General features: G+C 35.4%; 1 protein-coding gene across 7 annotated transcripts in view; it reads right to left on the bottom strand.

Annotated features, from left to right (window-relative positions):
- Window positions 1-23,421, bottom strand: part of GRIK2 (glutamate ionotropic receptor kainate type subunit 2) — a 632,322-nt gene that overhangs the window by 260,227 nt on the left and 348,674 nt on the right. For all 7 annotated transcript variants that reach the window (XR_011422112.1, XR_011422111.1, XM_001503914.7 and 4 more), the window contains exon 8: window positions 797-940. Coding sequence is in view for 5 of the 7 variants with exons in the window: in XM_001503914.7 (XP_001503964.1) it covers window positions 797-940 (144 nt within the window). In the remaining 2 variants the exon portion in view is untranslated. The remainder of the gene's footprint in view (window positions 1-796; window positions 941-23,421) is intronic.

Raw genomic sequence — 23,421 nt, 5'->3', positions numbered from 1 at the left:
CAATACATGTGATTTTTCATAGCAAAGATTAAACTTCCATATAAAACTCCTGTTGTAATTAAATAAAAAGTATCTTAAGCTGACAAAGGAATTTCCTTCATGATAGGAAGAACAGGAAGAATATGTGTGTGTGTGTGTGTGATCTTTAAGAATTTTCCCTTTTTTTCTCACTATGAGCATGCTTGGTCTATAACTATAACAGACATAACCGGAAATGATATATGGCCATAAGAATGGTCGTATCATGCAATATGAAGTAAACTTTGTACTTTTATGAGTCCATATATTATGTTTTATGTTAATTGCTAATATAATTAAGATCACTAGATATTATATTTAGGAACCATAGATCTGAATAATTCTTTAAGACTTACAAATTGGGTGTAATTTAGTGTGGTGTAAATGGTATTCATGTTAAAAATTCGTTGCATATTTTGTTGCCAAAAATATAAATAAACATTCTTTAAACATCTATGTTTGCACATAACTGAAAAGCAACACATATAAAGATTCAAAAAGGTAAAAACTAACAATGTTATAAATCATAGGTCACAAAATTTCATCTGTTTACACAATCATAGATATTTTTAAGGATATCCATTTATTTATCATGTAATTTTCCCTCGTTTGTTCCATATTATTTAGTAAAAATGTTAATTTTGCTTGGATGGGGAAGAGAGAATGTTTCATTTAAAAGATCAAAGTAAAAAGTCACCAGTTAGGAAAACGGCAATAATGTCAATTCATTCAGCTTAAGAACAAAAGCGACAAGGCAGATGTGCTTCTGCTGACATACCTCTTTAATTAGGCTCATAAAGCGGGTCCCGAAGCGCCACGGTTTGTGTCGATTACACTGTAAGGAACTGACTGTCATCTGGGGAAACTGTTGGACACCTACAGACACCACGTGCACAGCATCATACATAAGAGCAGCATCAGTCTGAAAACCGAGAAAAAAGAAAAGATGGAGTCAATACAACACGTGAAAGCCATGGTAGGCGGTTCGGAAGTGGAGAGAAGGAAGGGAAGAGAGAATACACACCCAATTTTTCTTCATGTAAGGGAGAAAACAGTATTTCCACATGCTCTGGTTCCTCTAAATAAAATATTGTGATCAAGTTACTGCTTCAGCTCCATTAGAATATGTGACCTACCCTCCCTTTCCTGAAGTGATAACCCATTTCATATTGTCCTACCTCTGTTGAAGAGGAAATGTGTGAGGACATTCATTATTTCATTTTTTGTCACTCCCTCTGTCTCTATCTTACTATGTCTCACTACACACACACACAAACACAATGAATGCAATTGCGAACATTTTGAATGATGACATAAATTACATGTTGTATATGAAAGTAAATAACCAAAAATTTTTGTATAGAAAAAGAAGAGATTTGAAAGGAGATTCACCTAAAAAGCTTATAGATATAAACCCTAATCTTTTCTTCAATTTTTCAATAGCTTCAGTCTCAGAAATGATGCTACAGTTTTGAATCTCAATACATGTATTAATCCCTTTTCGAGAAACTAAGCTTAATCCCCTGTACTGTTTTCTTTTCTCAAAATTTCCATATGAATAAAAGTTCATTTTGGCTTCTCAAGTAAAACTAATATGAATTCTACTGTGTCTGCACCTGCTCAGATGACTGACCACTTTAGAAGATGATGATAAAAAACAAAATGTTTATAAGTCCTAACAAACCAGAGGCTCAGTGACTGTCAAGTGCTGTGTTAAATGGACCCTCACATTGTGTTTGACGCATCAATGCCAGGCGCACTACCTACAGTACAGAAGAGGGCTACACTCTCAGTGCCGGTGGCAATGAACTTTGGGCCATCTGCTTGGCATGCTTCTGAATAAAAGCATATATTTCCTCTTCTCATTCACACAATTAGTGAGCTGTGAAATGAATTCCAAAATGAATAGGAACCCTGTAGATTATAGCATTTGCCACAATACAATACAAAATGAGTACACACAGTAGCTTTCATGCAAATGGATCCAAAGGAACTTTACCACATAAAATGGAAGATTGCTAAAGAGCACAATGCAATGACAGAACATAATAATAATACCATTTTATAGTTCATAAATCTTTGGGGAATATAACTCAGATTCATAACCTTCATTTTGTAAATACCAGCTGACTACTTTCACACACTCTGATGGTTGCACAGTGAAAACTAGAATAGTGGAGTTGATACAGGCATACATCATGAGCCTGAGGATTAGACCGATATTTGTCATTGGCCTGAGTTAACATTCAGAGGACATATTTCATATACCACACAGGTAGTCATAAAAACAGTTACCAAAATATGAAAGACACATTTGATTTCAAAATAAAATAAATTTTTAAAAAATATCACTGTTAACAAAGGTATAGAGAAATGAACACTTTCAGACACTAGTAGAGGGAAGATAAAGGGCAATTTTGAGATTTGCACCACAAGGGAGCCTTAAAAATAACCATGTTCTTTTTAACCCAGTAATTTCTCTTTCTGAAATTTGCCTAAGAAAATCAGAGATAAGAACAAAGAACATTACTTATTTTAAAAAATAAAAAAGCAGAAACTTAGTGAATGTTCAAAATAAGGAAACACAATAAAAATCACAATATTTTATACAACCACTAAAATCATGTTTTGTAAAATAATCAATTAGATGAGAAATTGAATGTGATATGATGCTAAGTGTAAAAATAGATTATATAGAACTGCATTTTCATCATAAACCATTAAATACATCTTTATGAGTACTTAATATGTACTATTTAACTTATTAAATTCTCACAATTATGATTTAATAAAAACACTACTATTGTTCCCACTTTACAAATGACAAAACAAAGGTTGAGAAAAGCTAAGTAACTAACCAAAGTAACACAGCTAGGAAGCAGAGAGGCACAGATTCAAACAGCTTCTCTGTTCATAGCTAGTATTCTTAACCATCATAGTGCATGTTAAATAAACAACAATATCAAGAATAAAAAATAGAAGGGAAGAAAAGACATTAAAATTATAACAATGATTACTCTTGAGAGTTAGTAATGAGTATAATTTTATCTTTTTCTTTAATTTCTACAATTTTTTTAAGATGGAGGGTTACTAAACACCATTGCAATTATTCCCAAGATGGAAATTTTGATCAATTTTCACAAAATAACCAAAAGAACACAGACTTATATTCCTACCATCCTACCATGACTTATTGACTTATATGATCTTATGCGTCCTATATAAAAATCTTAGAATGGTAACATTATCTAAAATAACAATGCTAAGAAAGAATTTTGCCTAACTAAGGGTTTGAAAAATCATTTTTGGTACATAGTTTCAGTTCCAAGATCAGAGGACACACTAGTTGATAATAAAACTATTTGATACCATATGATCTCACTCATAAGTAGAAGATAAAAACAATGACAAACAAACACATAGCATTGGAGATTGGATCGGTGGTTACCATAGGGGAAGGGCGGAAGGGGGAGGGCAAAAGAGGTGATTAGGCTCACATGTGTGGTGATGGACTATAATTAGTTATTGGGTGGTGAACATGATGTAATCCACACAGAATTCAAAATATATTATGATGTACATCTGAAAGCTATACAATGTATACAATTATAATCCAATGTCATTGCAATAAAAAAAGAGTGAAATTAAAAAAAGAAGAAAAAAGAAAACTATTTGAGATTTATGATTTTAATCCAAATTATAAAAGTAAGATAATTTCTTGAACTATAAGATAAATACTAGAGAAAAAATTGCAAATAGTTAAAAAGTTGCTAATCAAATTACGTCTCAAATTCTCAATTTAAAATATGTTGATTTACAGCCAACCCTGATGGCCTAGTGGTTAAAGTTTAGCGCACTCCACTCCAGTGGCCTGGGTTTGGTTCCCGGGCACAGAACCACACCACTCATGCTATAGTGTCAGTTCACATAGAAGAACTAGAAGGACTTACAACGATAATATATATATGTCCTGGGGCTTTGGGAAGGAAAAATTAAAAAAAAAAAAAAGAGGAAGATTGGCAACAGGTGTTAGTTCAGGGTGAATCTTTCCCAGAAAAAAAAAGAATTGCCTTTAAAAAATAAATAAATAAATAAATAAATAAAATATGTTGATTTAAGGAACAAAACAAGGATGCCCCCTCTTTTATTCAATATAATATCTAAAGTCTTAGCCACAGCAATTAGTTAAGCAAAAGAAAGAAAAGGCATCCAAATTGGAAAGGAAGAAGTAAAATTGTCACTATTTGCAAGTGACATGATACTATACATAAAAAATCCTCCACCAATAAACTATTAGAACTAATAAATGCAGTGAAGGTGCAGGATACAAAATTAATATACAGAAACCTGATATATTTCTATATACTAACAATGAACTATCAGAAAGAAAAATGAAGAAAACAACCCCTTTTACAATTGCATCAAAAGGAATAAATACTTAGGAATAAATTTAACCAAGGAGGTGAAAGATGTGTACTATTAAAACTACAAAACTCTGATGAAAGAAATTGAAGACAGCATAAATAAATGGAAAGATACACTGTTCTCCTGGATTGGAAGAATCAATTGTTAAAATGTCCCTACTACCCAAAGCAATCTACAGATTCAATGCAATCCCTATCATAATACTAACGGCATTTTTCACAGAACTAGAACAAATAATCCTCAAATTTGTATGGAACTACAAAAAACACCAAATAGCCAAAGTAAGCTTGAGAAAAAAGAAGAAACCTGGAGTTATCATGCTCCCTGATTCAAACTATACTACAAAGCTATAGTAATCCAAACAGTATGATACTGGCACAAAACAGATACATAGATCAATGGAACAGAATAGAGAACCCAGAAATAAAGTCACACTTACATGGTCACCTAATCTATGACAAAGGAGGCAAGAATATACAGTGGGGAAAAGATAATCTTTTCAATAAATGATGTTGAGAGAACCATGCTGCTACAGGCAAACGAATGAAACTGGACCACTTTCTTATACCATATACAAAAATAAACTCAAAATAGATAAAGACTTAAATGTAAGACCTGAAACCATAAAAACTCCTGGAAAAAAACACAGGTAGTAAGCTCTTTGACATCACTCTTAGCAATATCTTTTTGGATCTGTCTCCTCAGGCAAGGGCAAGAAAAATAAAACCAAACAAATGAGACTACATCAAACGAAAAAGCCTTAGCACAGTGAAGAAAACCATCAAAAACACAAAAGGACAACCTACAGAATGGAAGAAGATATTTGCGAATGATATATCCAATAAGGAGTTAATATCCAAAATAGGTAAAGAACTCATAAACTCAATATCAAAAAAAATAGATATTTATCCAAAGAAGACATACAGATGGCCAACAGACACATGCGAGGCTGCTTAACATCACTAATCATCAGGGAAATGCAAATCAAAACCACGACGAGATATCTCTTCATACCTGTCAGAATAGGTATTATTAAAAAGGTAACAAATAACAAATGCTGGCCAGGATGTGGAGAGAAGTGAACCCTTACGCACTGTTGTTAGGAATGTAAATTGATGCAGCCACTATGGAAAACAGTATGGAGGTCCCTCAAAAAATTAAAAATAGAACTACCACACAATCCAGCAATTCCACTTCTGGATATTTAGCCAAATAAAATTAAAACAATAATTCGAAAAAGTATGTGTACCCTATGTTCACTGCATCATTATATATAATAACCACGACATAGAAGCAACCTAAGTGTCAATTGATAGATGAATGGATAAAGAAGATGTGCTACATATATTCCATGGAATATTACTCAGCCATAAAAAAGAATGAAATCTTGCCATTTGCAACAACCTGGATGGATCTAGAGAATACTACACTAAGTGAAATGTCAGAGCAAGAAAGACAAATACTATATGATATCACTTATATGTGGAATCTAAAAAACAAAACAAACAAACAAAACAAAATAAAACAGAAACTGACTCATAGATACAGAGAACAAACTGGTGGTTGCCAGAGAGGAAAGGAGAAGAGGGGCAGGTCAAACAGGTGGAGGGGATTAAGAGGTAGAAAAACTTCCAGGTATAAAATAAATGGGTCATGGAAATGTGGTGTACAGTATTGGAAATATAGTCAATAACATTGTAATAACTTGGTGTGCTGACGGATGTGGCTGGACTTGTTGTGGCGATCATTTTGTAATGTATTAAAATATCAAGTCACCATGTTGTACACTTGAAAATAATATAGTATTGTATGTCAACTAAAATTCAATAAAAAAGAAAATATATTGATTTATGATAAAGCAACAAATAGAACTTCTGAAACTACTCTCTATATTTTCATCAGTTCAGAGTGCTTTTTCTCCTATTTTCAGACTAGTTGTTTTATGTGCTACTATAGACTTATTTTCCATTTATACTTGATATCCTGTCTTTGCCTCTTTTTACTGTCTTCTTTGCAAAACTGTACACATGCAAATTCTACCACCTTTGAAAAGTTGGGAGAAAACTCTAGTGTTTCAAAAATGTTTTTCTGTTTTCGCAAGAATGCATATGCTGGAAAATTTGCCCTATATTAGTAATATTATTAAACTTTCATTCAATATTTACCGTGTGTGAGGCATCCTCCTTGAATCATTTCCTTTAATTCTCACAACCATCACCCAGTTGGAAATTCATTGAGTTCATATCAAATAGGAAACTGAGGCAGAGAGCAGTTAAGTTACTGGTCCAAGACGTAGAGGTGGAGCTGGATTTGAATCCTGACAATCTATCCAGAGTTCACAACCTTCTCTCTAGTTTCTTGCTCAGTGCCCTACTTTTAATACAGCAGAATAATTTAAAGGATTTTGAAGTTATAAAATACAAACTATCAATAAGTACTTGAAAACACTAAACTATATAAATTTTTAAGTAGTAAATATTCACACAATGAAAATGTACTGCAAAATAAGGAAAGGTATAGATTGTGGAGAATTGATAAATATAGATTCAGAGAAAAGAAATACATCAATGTATGGGATTGAGTCAATAATAGGCCAGTTAGGAAGTTAGTAACATTAACCAGGAATGATTTCATGAAAGAAGGAGATTTATTTGATCTAGTTACTGCTGAGGAGATTTTCAAAAGGCAAAGATTTTAGAGTATCTTTCAAGATTGGGTTTATAGGCTCTCTCTTACTCCCAACTCTAAATTGTAAAGATTAATCAAGCTGCTCTTCTTAAGTCTTCAACCCTCTCATGTTGACTCTATAATCCCTTGTCTTGTCTCTTCTCTCAATGGAAAATAGGAGCAAAGAAGGAGTAGAAGAGAAGACGAGAAAAGTAGAGGAGACACACACATTAATGAGTTCGTCATAATTTTTATATTATTATTGCTATCAAGTTATATTGTATGCTTACTCTGTGACATGTAACTGTGCCAATTTCTAAATGCATTATTTCATTTAATTCTCACAAAGATCATACGTTTTAGGTAATATTACAAGTACCATATTAGAGAGGAGGAAACAGGTTTAGCAAGCTTAAAGTAATTCTCTCAAAGTCTCATCACCTTGAGAAACAAGACTCAGGCAAGGCCTAGCTCCTAGAACCACCATACAAACTATCGTAACCGACTACCTTCCTTAAGCCATATTCCCACTGAAACTATGAAAAGCAATGGAGGGGAAATTGATGGAGACAGGTCTCATATTTTTGGAGACTCTGTTGCATACCAGTCAATTATGGCCCCAGGTTCCATAGATAGTATGCCTCTGAAGTGAGATTCAGATAAAAGTTTATTTGGTTCCAAAGTCAGATTTTTTTCTTTATACACTATGGCTACCGCTAAAGAAAGCTCCAAACATAACTATAATTTAACCAATTAAATTAAAATAGAATATATGTACAATCTCATTATTAAAATACCTATGAGGGGGTTATAAAAAGTTGTAGTCATTCACATCCTAAACTACAGAGACAACACGCTAAGCAGAGAAAAGAAATCAGCAGCGAAGACAAGACAATCGGTCCTATTTCCTCTCTTTCAAATTAATTACTCATTTATGTATAAATGGATCACACTTATTGAAAAGCTAGAATATCTGTTTGCCCTGGGAATACAGCCCAGGAGAAGGAAGCGCAGACTAGGCAGGTACAGACAGACTAAGTGCAGACTTCCATGCTTCACTGCTAGGTCAAGCATCTATTGATGGCAATAGGAGCCCCCTTGAGAGCGTACCTCAGACTAGATGACAGTTAGAACTTTATTTTCCTTTCCAAAATAAGTTAGTTAGCCTACAAAGAATGTCTGTCAGACAAAAACTTGTTTTGCCAATCTTAAAAAGTGTGCAATAAAGTCCTACACATTTCAATAAAATCATAGTGATCCTTCTAAACGGGTGACTTGAATAGATCATGAGAAGTGCCTTCGCCTGCATTTTAAATATGCATTAAGCACCTCACTAACTTACTGCTGGGTTTATCTCATACCTGGCCTAATTAATTTTAGGCATGGACTGTTTAACAGCAAGGTAGGTAAAATAATGACAAATGCTAATTCCTATGGCTGAGCCATTTCCACAGGAGTTGGCTTAGGCATCCAGTGCTGTTTCCTCTATCTTAAGTAACCTCATGTCTGATGAGACTTTAAAGTATTGAAAGAACAGTGAAATATATGTATGCTTACAGTTTTATACTCTGGAAAAGTCCACTACACAATTTTAAATAATTAAAGAATCAGGGAAATTACGTGTTCTCAAAAGTTTCAAATGATTAAAATTACTATGGTTTAATATTTTTGATTTTGTATGTATAGTTGAAACGTTTCCCAATATATAAAATCAGGAATAATAACGGATGCTGTGAATAGTTAAAATATTTCTATGTACTTAGATTTCATTTACAGAAGAATCTGGTACTAAGCAGTAATTACCAAGCATGTCCGTGTTGAGTGCATATGTTATTTCTGTTTCTGATCACTGTAATCATCATCGTTAAACATCTCTTTTGTAAAGTTCTGGGATAGATGTTCTAGGAGTTACAAAAAAGTAAAACATATCTTTTATTTGCATGAAGCACAAAGCAAACAGAAATGAATAATTCTGAACTACATACAAACATAGAGAGGAACATTAGTACATAAAATCCCTCAGATATACTAAAAACTTCTCTTAGCAAAAAGTTATCAAAAGTTTTTAGTTTTCTTTCCAATGGAGATGCAATCTTTTGAAATGATCTGTTCCCCAGGTAGCATGGTTCTTGGGTACCCCTACTGAATTGACTAGGAGAACTTGGAACATAGCCTCTCCCAATTTATTTTCTCTATTAGGCCAAGCAGAGTTACTTTTGTGACAATGTCATTCTACTTAAGCACTTTTTGCATAGTTAGGCTCTTAGCCTGGGCTCCAAACACACCCAATGTTATATGTAATAACTTACATTTAAATGTAGTCATTCAAGAGTGATGTGATATATGTTCATATCTTGATTGCAGTGATGGTTTCATGGCTGTATACGTATGTCAAAACTTATCACATTGTACAATTTAAATATGGGAAGTTTACAGTATGTCAACTTTACTCGAATAAAGCTAAAAATAAGAGTGATTGTGCATTTTTCTGGGAACATGGTTCATAGATTTCATTTTATTCTAGAAGTACCTAGAATCCTCCTAAATTAACCATCACTGATCTGTACCTTCTTTTTCCTTGCACATTCTAGTTTTAATAAACCTGTTCATGCTTCCTCACTTTTTATCTTCCTTTCTAGACCATGAGCATCTTTTGGATAATAACCAGACCTATCTTTGCAATACTCCATACAGTAGTCCGTACATAGCCTTGCCCATAGTAAGTATATAAAAGCATTTTTCAATAAATCGATGAATTAAAACAAAAAGCTCAGTTAAACAGTAAAAGAAATAGGTATTAGGGAGCTCTGAATAACAATCAGGCTTTGCCATCTAGCTAGAATGTATTACCTCCCAGAGGTACAGGGAACCAAATCTGCCAGCAGCTCAGGCCTGGGAGGAATGTGAGTGTAGCCTCTGTCCCGTTTCTAAATGAATATATAGTAACAGTTCCATGAACACATTTATCTTTCCATTAAATAAGTGCAGGCAGGTCCCCTTTGAGATCTGAATGCTAGCTGGCAGGTGGCAGATCCATTCTGCTACTCCTACGTCTCAGATTTTGCTCATTTCTGAATTCCCATTTGAAGAATAGTGCAAAGCACAAAGAATAGCATGGTCTAATAAATGAAATTTAAGTTTGTGATTTCTGGCTCTTTCATTTACTTGATCTTTTAACTAAAACAAATAATCAAAAAATGTGTTTTAATCCTCTTTGCCTTGTCTCTTTATTTTATAATTGGAAGTAAAAAAAGGATGATTTGCCATATCTATTCCTTGTTGGAAAAATCGCTTTTAAAAACCAGACAGTTCCAAGAAAAAAACGATTACAAATATTGATTCTTCAATTAGAGGACGTGAATATTAAGGATGATGGAGAAAGAGGTGGATTCTGGCCTCTGGAGTTCGCTTGCACAATCAGCACAAGCCCGAATGGGACAAAGAATCATCCACCCCTCTGAGGAAGGGTGAGGGTCACACACGGAAGACAGGCTGGTGTTCACTCATTCGGCTGGCACACTGCACGCAGCACTCTGCCCAGCACAGAGCAGGTGCTCAGTGGCTGCTAACTGGACTGAGGGACTGATGAAGAAATGCCCTCAGACCCAGACGGGAGCCAATTGTCAGAGACAATTCTCTCAGTTACACTGCAGCTGCCATCATGCTTTCTCTGTTGCTGGCTCTTTGTACCACTCTGAAACAGAGTTCTTTACTAGCAGCTGCGTGAACTGCACAGACTGCATGAGATAATACATTAAAGCCATTCGCACAATCCCTGGCACATGGTGCATAGGCAGGTGTTAGACGATGATGATGATGATCGCCAGAAGAGCGGTAATCTCTTCAAGATGGATACTATCCAAAACAAGGAACTGGTTTAGAAAGTATAATGTTTCAACCCTTCTGTACCCACTGTTAGCCTAAATGAGGGAACAGGCCTCATGTTGTTCAAGAAAGCAGATCCAGTTCTGGAAAGAGAAGGAGCGGGGAAGAAGCTATCAGACAACAACAACTTGATCCGTATAAAATGCGGTGTGTGCACAATGCCCCAATTCAGAGCTCAAAAAGAAAGAAAATTATTGAACACACATGTGTTATATGACAAGTTTAGAATTTAAGAATAAATACAAGTGGTAAAATATCGTAATGTTTTGCATTTGTTACTAAACGAAGGACTGCTGTTGGACAGATTATTACACACCAGCAAGGTGAACTTGGACAAATCTGCCTCACATTTTTCCTAGTCTTCAGTTTCTTCATCTGTAGGAGGAAGGGCTTGAACCAGGTGGATTTTAAGGCGTCCTGTGGTTTACCTCAGTGTTCCTAGAAAACCACAATCCATAGCGATTTTATTTTGGACGACTTCCTAAAACAATCATAATCTTAATTTACCTATCTTCATCCCATAATTCTTTATGCTTTGTGTGCTTGTTTCAAAAACTTTTGTATCAATAATTCAGACAAATTAATAAGTAAGGGAAATCAAAAGTCACCTTCTTCAGCCCTTGTCTGTGTTCCCCCTCTACCCAATTCCTGCCTAGCCCAATAAAATTTGCCCATACTTGTGTTGTATTCTCTTTGCCATTTTCATTTCACTGTTAAACTTCTCACCCACATTAAAACCCACCCTGGTCTCCTGATACTCTGCAGAGGAAAACTAGAACCCTTTCTCTCTTAATCAAAGTCATTCACTAGTATCCCAGTATTTTATCCTCTTTTGTCTCCTCTTACACAGTCAGAATATGGATATGCATGTACTTTATGTTTTTTAACTACCCAGAGAGATTCCAGTATGGCAGATTAGTTGAACAAAGGGAGATTCCAGAAACTGTATGATGAAAGACCTTTCAAAGTAATATGGATTTTTGTAGCTACCTGTATGTCATTCAGTACCCATGAGGGCTAAAAGGGATAAGAGCTTAAAGGGAAGATAAAGAAAGGAGGAGAAGAAGCGAAAAGAATAGAATGGGTTCAGCCTCATAGTCAAATTGATGAATTAGGAAGAAAATTCAAGTTCAGCAATGCTTTGAAGATCAAGTAAAGGAGACAGTACTGGATGATAGTGTTGCTGGGATTCAGAAAAGAAATGGCCTGGGCCAGGATTAATGCTATGAGTAATTAACATATCCATTTGTTTGGTGTTCCTGTGAATTTGGGAATTTTATAAATGTCTATGTCTCTTCAAGCCAATAATCTCTGTCTTAACCTAAAAGCTACCAAAAAATAGTGACAGCTAATTAAGCTATTTTGAACAACCAATAAAATACAGTCTAAAATGTGGTTGACATTAATTTTGACAGTAAGAGTTATCATTGGCCCTTTATGTTTATATGATACAATCTCAGTCTTTCAATCTTGCAAGAACTCTTGCTGGATGCCATTTTCCTTAACAACACTTAACGAGATAATTTTACAAACAGCATTATTTCCCTTAAGCTTTTAGAGCCTTATATGACATTTAGTCCATGAAGTTTTAACATTACAATTGTGAAAGCTTTAAGAGATGACTATTTTGCATTCTTTCCAAGAATTATATGAATTTGCCATGAATATTTTCTATACAATTTTTTTCTTTCCTACATATATCTTTAAAATGCATCATTTCCCAAGCAGAAAATCTTGTTTTTACTGCCACACTTTCTAAATTCCTTTAAACATTTATATACAAATTCCAAGATCTTTAGATGTTTCTTAAATACTATATAGAGAAACTCTTCACTTTTTAAATATAAATGATTTAAGGACAACTGTGAAGCAGGTTAGAAAATGCCAACAGGTTTTCAATTAAAAGTTTCATTTAACTAATGTAATTATTCTTACCTAATTAAATTTTTTCCACTAAGATCAGTCCATTGAGATATCTCATTCTCTTTTAAAATGTTCCATGAAGCTCTTACTAACGTCCGTGAACCACAGTATATTGATGGGGTTGTTAATGAACTCTCTAGCAACAATTCACTAGCCTTAATAATTTAGGCCCTGTTAAATCTTGTCTGCTTTTTACTACACTTGGAACTGCTATTGATCTAGAGAAGAGTCAATATCAAGGGGAAGTATTCTTTGCACTTCCAGCTGGTCTCCAATACATCCAATTATCTTGATATTTGGAGTTCAAATTAGCTCCTTGCATTTAAAAATTTATATACATCAATATTATTTATATTTGCTTTTTTTCAATATGATGAATTAAAATTGATTTTTATGTTGTTAATAAATGTATTCCTTCTAATTTGAGATCCAGGCATATGCAAAACAAAAATACACCAGAAATTTGGGTTCATGAGTTCAAATGTTCATGTAAATACTAATTCTAAATGTCTGTAAAAATTGAGAACCTAAGATTTCATGTATCATTTACCCAAACCAAAAATTAAATTATAGGAAAAATCTATTTTGAGCATGATTTGAAGAATAATATAGACATTAATTTAGACACTTCTGGAAAAATAAAACAATAGATATGCAGGGGCTGGCCCAGTGGCCAAGTGGTTAAAGTTTTGCACGCTCTGCTTTGGTGGCCCAGGTTCATGGGTTCTGATCCTGGGTGCAGACCTACTCCACTCATCAGCCGTGCTGTGGAGGCATCCCACATACAAAGCAGAGGAAGACTGGCACAGATGTTAGCTCAGGGCTAATCTTCCTCACCAAAAACAAACACACCACAATAGATATGCAAACAAATCATATTAATATGTGTCCTTTATAACTTTTTATGTTCTCATTGTGTTTTGCTTCTTATATTCTGCTTATTACTCTATAAAAGTTTGTAATAGTATCTTCTCACAGAAATATGAAAAAGTAAAATTTTCATAGAAAGCTAATGGAACTAACAGCCTTAGCTTTGCAACCCATTAGTCCCTATGGGAAGTCATGTTATCTTTCTTAGCTTCATTTTCCTCATCATTAAAATAAGTAGAATAGTAATCTACCTCACAGAGTTGTAAGGAGCAAGTTAGATAAATTCACAAAAGTGTGAACTATAAAGCTCTTTAAATATGTCATAATTATGGAACAGCATAACTGAAAATCTCAAGTATGTCAGTAACTGATAACATCAATTTAGATCAGGCAGATGTCTTTGAGAAACAAATAAGGACTGATTTGCACACTCACATTTTACAGTGTATCTTATCTCCTTGACTTGAAGACTTCCCATCTCTTCACTACTTTAATTAACATGGCTATTTCCTACTTCGAAAATACACTCAGTATTATTTTATCGCCGAGGGGAAATACCTTTGCTTACTCATTCTTAGTTCTCTTGAATATTCCTTTTCCCATATGAACATATATTTCCCAGTTGTCTTTTTTTCATTTGTCTCTAAGTGCTTTGCAGTTTGATTCACCCATTCAACATTTATTAATGCAATTATTGTGTTATTGATATCAAATACAATTATGAGCTTGAGCAACAAAACTAGGAAATCAAAGACTATTTAGATCTTTGGGGTATTCACAGTAGGTGGGTGGGACAAACAAGAAAACCGATATTCTTAATATAGTGCCATATGCAGGGTAATGTAGGGGTATCTAGTTTTGTCTGGAGTAGTGCCTGTCTATTGATATGTTACAAAGTAGTCATGTTTGAAAGATTTCCCTATTAACATCCATGGCTTCAAAAAAAAAAAAAAAAAAGGAATGGAAAAAAGCTACGAAAACAAAGTTGGAAAGAATGGAGGGGTCAAGGGACTGGTCAACCCAGAATTCACACTAGTATTTTTTAAGAGTTTACTTTATTCATATTCTGAGATTTTTAACATTTCCATTCAGAAAGTTAGGATATGCTTGTCCTTTTACAGGATAAATATTAAAAGTTTTCCCTTAAGTGGAATCTTTATGTATCATTTCATCTTAGAATTGATCTAAATGGAAGACTAAAAGTAGAACATGGAACTCAGAAGACCAGGAGTGTGATTCTGACTAAGTCATGTAACATCTTGGATGGGATCTATTGTTTTGCCCCATCAGCACCTCTCCTTCTGCAGCACAACTCTCTTCCCCGTGAGTCCACTCTCTGAGCCAATCTCCTAGCTCCAAGTGTTCCAGACCTGGAAACACTGCGTCAGGCACGGCCAACTGACACACGCTTGGCTCATCACTTAAACCCAGGGCTTTTGAGGGAGCCATTCTGAAAGAGACACATTCTTTCTCCTGGAGTTCTGTACCAGTAGATATAAGCCTTGACGCCGCCTCTGCACCTCTGTCTGAGAATGAAGCCAATACAGATGAAAGAGGAGGTGAAAAATGGAGAGGAATCTGTTTCTGGCTTTCTTTGTGCACCTGGATCCAACTGTATTTGAAAACAGATTGTCCTGTACTTTATAAGCTAGTGGACCAATGTGATTTCTTTGAACTATTAACTAATTTTAATGGAATTTTAGACAACTGGAATGGAAAGAATCCTGAATGATACAGTCTTAGGCTTCAGTTTCCTCAAGGCAAAATGAGATTATTACTTCTGTCTCCTCATAGAGTTGAGATATACATTAAAAATAAGAAGATGTATGTGAAACAGGCCATATATGATTATACACATGAAAGTACTAGAAAGGATATTAAATAAATTTACTAAATGTATGACTACTGCCTTCTAATTATTAATACCATTAATTCTTTGTAGAAAAACATTCAATACAGTAGGAAAATTTTAGATAACTACTAGATATTGTGAATTGGTTACACTTATAAAAGCACAAAATGAGGCAACTCTGAGATGACACACGAGTACACACTATGCCTGTGAAAACACATGGATCAAATGTTGTCTGAATCAACACTACCCTTCCTACTGTGAATTATACAGGTTCAGAGACAATCAGAATGTGAACTGGGGGCCGGCCCGTGGCTGAGTGGTTGAGTTCGTGCTCCACTTTGGCAGCCCGGGGTTTCACTGGTTTGGATGCTGGGCATGGACATGGCATCGCCCATCAGGCCACGCTGAGGTGGCATCCCACATGCCACAACTAGAAGGACCCTCAACTAAAATATACAACTATGTCCTGGGTGCAGTTGGGAAGAAAAACAAAACAAAACAAAAAGATTGGCAACAGTTGTTAGCTCAGGTGCCAATCTTAAAAAAAAAGAATGTGAACTGAAGCAAAAACCTTTAATGGCGCACTGCTGTGAAATCATAGAGGACTCCAAAACCAAACGCAAACTAATACTCTATGATACCCTTTTAGTCAGAAGGTTAACAGACTGACATCAAAATTGGAAATGACTGATTAAGCTATATCAGTTAACTCTTGATATTCATAGTTTTGAGTTTGAAACTTGATGAAACAAATTATAAATCAGAAACCAGGACATAAAAGACTTTCATTACAACAACAGTTTTTTTGTCATTTTTGCACTGAATCCTATGCCATTCAGGAAACAAATTCAAAGTAGACAAAAAGCAGGAGGTGAGGGTGCTGCCATTTTACTCAGGAGAAAAAATAGTTTGATAATCTTCACCTGCTGGATTTGACAATTGAACAGCTGCAGTCAAACGAAGAAGGGAAGCTAACGTATGGCAGGGACTCGGAGGAAAGCCAGAAGGAATATCAATTCCACAGAAAAATTAGCAGCAAGAGGATATTAGAAATGTCTTAAAAGGCATAATAAGAATGATCGCCGGAAGAAACAAAGAGAAGTCCAAGAAATCATGAGATGGTAAAGATAGAATATAGCTTAAAATATTCTTTTCTTGATAGCCAGAACACAGAAATTTGATAAATTTGTAAGAAAAAAGAGATTCAGATTAACAGGTGTTCAGAATTTGTTCAACTTTATCCTGGAGCTTAGCTCATAAGCTAGATTTGGGATCTCATGGAAGGGAGTCTTATAAAGCATGCCTTGGCTCAATTCTTGCTGAGGCCACCTGACTATGATGAAGGGACCTCAGTGCAAGGTTGTTAACTATTGAGTAGACTCCTGTGTTTCCAGAGTTCATGGCATCAGACGCTATTTCTTCTGCTCTTTTGCATTCCTGATCCTGAACCCCTCCATTCCTCTCTTCCATAATTGTATGCCCTCAGTGTCTTTTTGTTCCTTTCTCGCCTCTTAAATATAGGCTACCCAATGAATATCCACATTCAATTGCATTTTGCAGGAAAAATTACTGCAAACATAAGTACCATTCAATGCTAAGTGCGGAACAAAATTCAATACATTTATACATTTCTACTTAGGTATTTGTACCTCCTTTTGTTCCCAAGGAGACCAGCACAAAGGTGTTACACGTTTCCGTAATGCAAAGCAGAAGAATAAAGTTTACTTTTACTTCATTATTCTTTGAAATTAGTTGATTCACAAGGACTATCACTGACAGAAATTTATTTGTTTTAATCAAAAAGTGGGATATAATATAATTTGCTTTAAAAAAATAAACTAAGAATATATCCTTCCAAGTTAGTATTAATAGACCTACCTCATTACTTTTAACAACTGAATAAATTTCAATTATGAGTATGCTTAAGATGTACATCATTGGGGCCGGCCTCGCGGCTGAGTGGTTAACTTCCCGCATTCCGCTTCAGCAGTCCAGGGTTTTGCCGGCTCGGATCCTGGGTGCTGATATGGCACCGCTCATCAGGCCATGCTGAGGCAGCGTCCCACATAGCACAACCAGAAGGACCCACAACTAGAATATACAACTATGTACTGGGGGCTTTGGGGAAGGAGAAGGAGAAGAAGAAGAAAAGGAAGATTGGCAACAGATGTTAGCTCAGGTGCCAATCTTTAAAAAAAAAAAGAGATGTACATTGTTTAGATATAAAACAGAATGTAGCTTATGACCCTTGTATTAATTTAAATATATCTATATCTATCCATCTTTATAAATGCATACAGAGAGAGAGAAATTATAATAGATCCAAAACGTTTACAATTGTAATGGGGTTATGGAAAAGTTCATCTTTTTCCATGTTTCTGTATTGCGTAAGAACAATACTCCCTTAAGCAGAAAAATGCTAAAGTTATTATTGTTTGGCATAAAATAAAAATAAATAAAGCGTAATTTTATTCATGCTTGATATTTAAGAATTATGTGTTGTGTCTATAAACAGTAGAATTAATAGATCAAAAGCAAATTAAAATTTCTAATTAAAAGTAACAATTGTTTCTTCTGAATTCTAGATAATATGCACTGTTTACCTGAGCCATTTCTAATTCCCTAAAGTTAAACTAAAAATTTTCTATCTTCTCTTAGGTAAACTCAACCAAAAGTAAGAGTCAGGCCCCGAACTGCCAGGGGAGATTCAAAGAGCTGCCTAGATGCCACATCAGTCTAAAGACAGTCCCTTTTGGATGACTACAAATGATCAGCCAAGCCATCTACTGCATCAGGGGGCATAAAGAATTATTTTCTAAATTTGGACATCAAAAAGCATAAGTGATTAATCAAGTAGTATCTCAAAGCTTTTCTACAAGCATTATTCTGTTAATTAACATGGTGTCTGCTTCCTGCAAATGAAGCCCCAAGCTATTAAATAAAATTGCAGCAGCACTCGCTAAGAATGAGGCTCATTCGGAAGACCACTAATATGCTTTCTCTCTGTCTTGAGCAGAGTCGTTAGCAGGCAGCTCTGCTCTAGAGAATGACACTCCCAGAAGTCATTTGATCATAAATGCATGTTGTATTTACCTAAAACACAGTTTGACAATTACATATCATGATGATGTTTTTAAACAAACATAGTTATTTTATGTATTTATTTACACTCGACTTTATTATAAAAAAATAATTTGAGGTAGACATAGGAGATCTTATTCTCCCAATTGAATGCAGTAAAAATCCAAAATGTGTTCATTTATCTCAAACATGACTTGGAGGGAGGTTTAAAATATTTCGGGAACTGTTTAGGATATCATTTAGATAGCCTCAATGATAGCATATATTTAACCAAAAGATTTAGAAAAATATTCAAGAGTAATTATTAGAAATATATAGTTAATGATATTGCTGTTTCACTTTTTAAAAATGTCCATTAAATATTAAGATTGATTTGCTCAGGTTGCTCTAAAAGTAACTCTCCAAATCTTTGAGCAGTTATTATAAGCATAAGTGGAATAAATACATAAAGTTTATCAGGTAAATGTTTTTCCAATGATGCCAGTCTTTGTTTATCATTTTCGTAAAATAAACAAATAATCTCTTCATATTAAAAATGTTTTAAATTGATATTTGGCTCCTTATTCTAACTACTACATCTTGCAAAATAAAGGTAGCTTAAAATATCATTGTTTTAATTCCTTAATTTAAATTTTAATGGGATTGAACTCATATACAACTAATCTTTGTGATGCAGAAAGAAAAAGGATTCCATAAAAATGACTCATGGCATTTTCTTTTTTGAGAAACTAGGTTTTAGTAGATGTATGGGAAAATCCAAATTTGACATGTTCCTAATTTCCAACTAAAGAGTCATCTTAATCATACGCACCCAGATTAATTTCATTTAAAGGTAGTGCCTGCCAATTTTACAGACTTTCAAGAACAGGTTACATGATTAATTTCTGTTTCATAGAGAAGGAGAGAGCAGGATTGACTTCATAGGAAAACGCTTTCTGAAGGAAAAAATATCTTTCCTCTGTTTTCATGTGCCTTCTCTAGGTAATATACCAGGTCTCCACCTCTGAGTTAGGCAAATTAACTTCCAGACAACCCAGGTAGCTTTTGCAAACAGGAAGTAAATGTACTCTCTAAAACTGAATGCAATCTGAAATAATTGAATCATTCCACTATTCTTCCTAAAAAAAAATGCCAACTAGTAAAGACCCAACATGATGTGCCCAATTGCTGGCAGCATTTGTATTTACATAATATAACATTAACATCTATAATATTATTTACCTTCAGAAGGAAATCAGAGAGACACAAACAGAAATAGCCCACATGCATTCTGTAATCAGCTGGCCTGTGCCAGACTCTGTGCTAACGCTGGAGCCATAAACAGAAGCAACATAGATGTAGTGCCTTCTTTATGGACTTTATACCAAGTAAAATGTAGGCAATTGAAGATGCAGTAAAACTAAAGTGTGTCACGCGCTAAAATTGAAATGGGGTGCACATGGTGCCATAGTGGTTACATACCAGGAATCTTAATTTAATTTGGGTTACTCAGAGAAGGCTTTCAGAAGAAAGTGTAGGAGCTAGTCAGGTGAAGAGGGAGAAGGATGTGTCACAGCTCAGAAATGAGAGAGAAAGCAATGGTTTTGAGGAGCTGAATAAAGTTCCCCGTGGCTGAACCACCTGTGGAGGGTTGGGGTTTGCCGTGATAGTGGATGAGCTGGAGGAACCGGCAAAAATCAGAAAATTCAGGAGTTCTCCAGCCATGCCCATGAGTGTGGCTTTTACCTGCAGGGTAAGGGGAAGCCATTAAAGTGTTTTCCAGGGAGAGACAGGATCAGATCTATGTGCAGGAAGGACTATTCCCCATGAGTGTGGAGAATGATTTGCACTTTGGTGCAAAACTAGAGACAAGGAAACCTTCAGAAGACTTGTTAAAATAATCCCAATGAGTGATAACAGTAGTTTAGATAAACATTTTAAGAACAGGGAGAAAAATGGATGAGTTCAGGAAATATTTAAAAGTAGGCTTCATCATTGATTGATTATTGGGGAGATAGAAGGAGTGACGACAAACAGAAAGGAGGCTGCAGGAACTCTCGGGTTTATTACTATTTGGGTTAATGGGAAGACAGGCATGATACTCACTGAGATAAAATAATATAGATAAATGCTTTGAAAAATATGCCCTCACAATCACTCTTTATTCTCTCACCTGACTTCACTTTTCTTCACAGCACTGATCACTATTTGACTACACACATACATGCCCACACATGGTGTGATTATCTTCCCCTGACCTTTAGAATATCATCTCCATGGGTGCAGAAACTTAACTTACTGCTGTATCTCCATCACTAGACAAGAGGTTTCAGGTTGGAAGACGCTAAGTTTGAGTTGTCTCTGAAATTTGCAAGTGGAAGTGTCAGTAGATGGGCTGGATATATGAGTTCACGTCTCAGGAGACAGCTATGGGCCAGGGATACAAATTTGGAAATGATCAGCTTATGGAGAGGGAGCGAAGCACAGGAGCAAGTGATACCCAGGAGTAAAGGGAGAATGAGAGAAGAGATCTCTGATGTTCACTGACGCATATGGTAAAGGAAGAGGAGCACGAGAGGCAGACCGTGAACAAGAGAGCCAGGAGACAGTGGTGTCAGAGAAGCCAAGGCACAGGAATTAAAACTTTTTGTAATTTGCTGAATTTGGGTTGACCTTCCTTAAAGGCAGATATCTATTTCTCCTTTTGTTAAATCAGACAAAAATTCATAAGTTGTTTCTGCTCTTAGACTTCGTTAATTGTGCAAAGGACGATTCTATCGAAGTACTAGCAGCAATTAGGACTGGTTATATAATTTGCGGGGCCCAGTGAAAAATAAAAATGTGTGGCCCCTATTCAAATATTAAGAATTGCAAGATGGCAACAGCACAGTGTTAAAACAAGCAGGGGTCCCTTCTAAGCGTGGGGTCCTCTGTGACCGTACAATTCATACGCCCAGGAAACCAGCCCTGGAAACAACCTTTATCTTTCAGTTTCAATCAGGTCTAAATGAATTAAGCAAGAATATGTTATTTTCTATAAAGGACTTAAGTTATTTCATCTGGCCAAATTTCTTAAACCTTGAGTGAACAAGGGAAAAATCTTCCCCCTGGTTACTTTAGAGTTAACGGAAGCAGAGAAATATGGTTTCATAAAAAGGAGACTGATTTGCGTAGAAAATACAGATGATTTTGACTGCTTGAATAAATTGAACACGGTTATAAGATAGAAACTTCCTCATAGTAAGAAAAAACAGAAAAGGAATATTTATCTTCGGGGCTACATAAACATTCATAATATATCCAAATAGCCAGTTAATTTGAGTTGTTTAGTCAGATAACTGACAGTGACCAAATAACAGACAGTGACTAAATAAGGCCAGTATTCCATTTGAACAAACCTCCGATTCAGTCATTTTCAGGATTGAGTGAATTAGGACGATTACACCGGCCCAGGGCTTTGATGCCGCGGGAATCACTCAGTTGTTAAAAACAAATCCTGTGACTCTAATGTTCTTACCACATTGTCACCAAATCAAAGCAGTTGGAACAGCCCCTTTGATTTTCTGCCAAGACCCTCGATCTATACATTGTCCCTTTGTCATTACTTGTTCCTCTGGAGGATGGCCTTGATGTTCTTTGAAACATAATTTCATTTGTACATGAGCGTCTCCAAGGAACCCAAGCTTGATTTGCCCTGGCACTGCAGCCTCTGGTAGACAGCTCTGAGATCTGTACCTGCTGCTGAGGCTGCCCAGTCTAACTCCAGGAGACACACAGTTAAAAGCAAGCTCTTCATGTCTGACGATTCAGTCATAAGGAAATTTCTCAGCCAAACCATTACACAAATTAACAAAGCAGAATGTTACTGAAAATTTACACTTTGATGGTGACTTTAGTTTGTTTCTAGATCAACTTTGTGGGTGTCTGAAACTGACCCATATGACATATCTACTTTTTAGCTGAATATTAACTGAACAAGAAAGCTGTAATTAGCATCTTGAATTCGAACAAATTTCAAATCCTGTCAAGGCACGTACCTAATGACACTTATTTTAGACTGAGTCATTTATCAAACTAGACCAGGAAAATGCTGGTCTTGTCACCCTGAATAGCCAGATTCAGAGGCAAATGTGAACCTAAGTCATCCCCTCTCATTCTGAGGAAGATTAGGCGGTGCCTCATTAAAAAAGAAATGGGATATTTGGTAAGATGTGATTAGGTAAAACCTTTGCATCTGGTTTTGTTAAAAATATAACCCTGAAAGATCCTGGCCTGAAAAGTTTTTACTCAGTTTGAGGAAAGCCAAAAGCTCTTAAGGTCACATTCTAGTGAAAGATTTTATAAGACGGAAGTTTACTGCTACATTATGGAGTTTTGCTGATTTTATAGTCAGGAAAGGAATACTGCAGAATGGTGGGGAAATGGTGAGCAGAGCCAACAGGGATAGACCATCTGTGCTACCATGAACTCTGGAAAAATAAAGGGGCCACGATCATACAATTTTGTTTCCTCACCCATTTCCTAATGGGTCAGTTATATTTGCCTCAAGGGAACCTGTTTAAACCTAAATAGCTGTTTGAACAACAACAAAAAGAATGGCCAATGAAATCATCAGAGTCACATAGATGTAAGTGCTCCTGCTTTCCTTTGTGAGTGATTAGCACCAGACATAACCAAAAACGCAGCTCAACAATTGGCACTATTTCTCTTGGCAGCCA

This window comes from Equus caballus, chromosome 10, assembly GCF_041296265.1.
Source record: "Equus caballus isolate H_3958 breed thoroughbred chromosome 10, TB-T2T, whole genome shotgun sequence".
Taxonomy (NCBI): Eukaryota; Metazoa; Chordata; class Mammalia; order Perissodactyla; family Equidae; genus Equus; species Equus caballus.
Note: the sequence above shows the minus strand (reverse complement) of the source record. Positions and strands in the feature narration are given on the sequence as shown.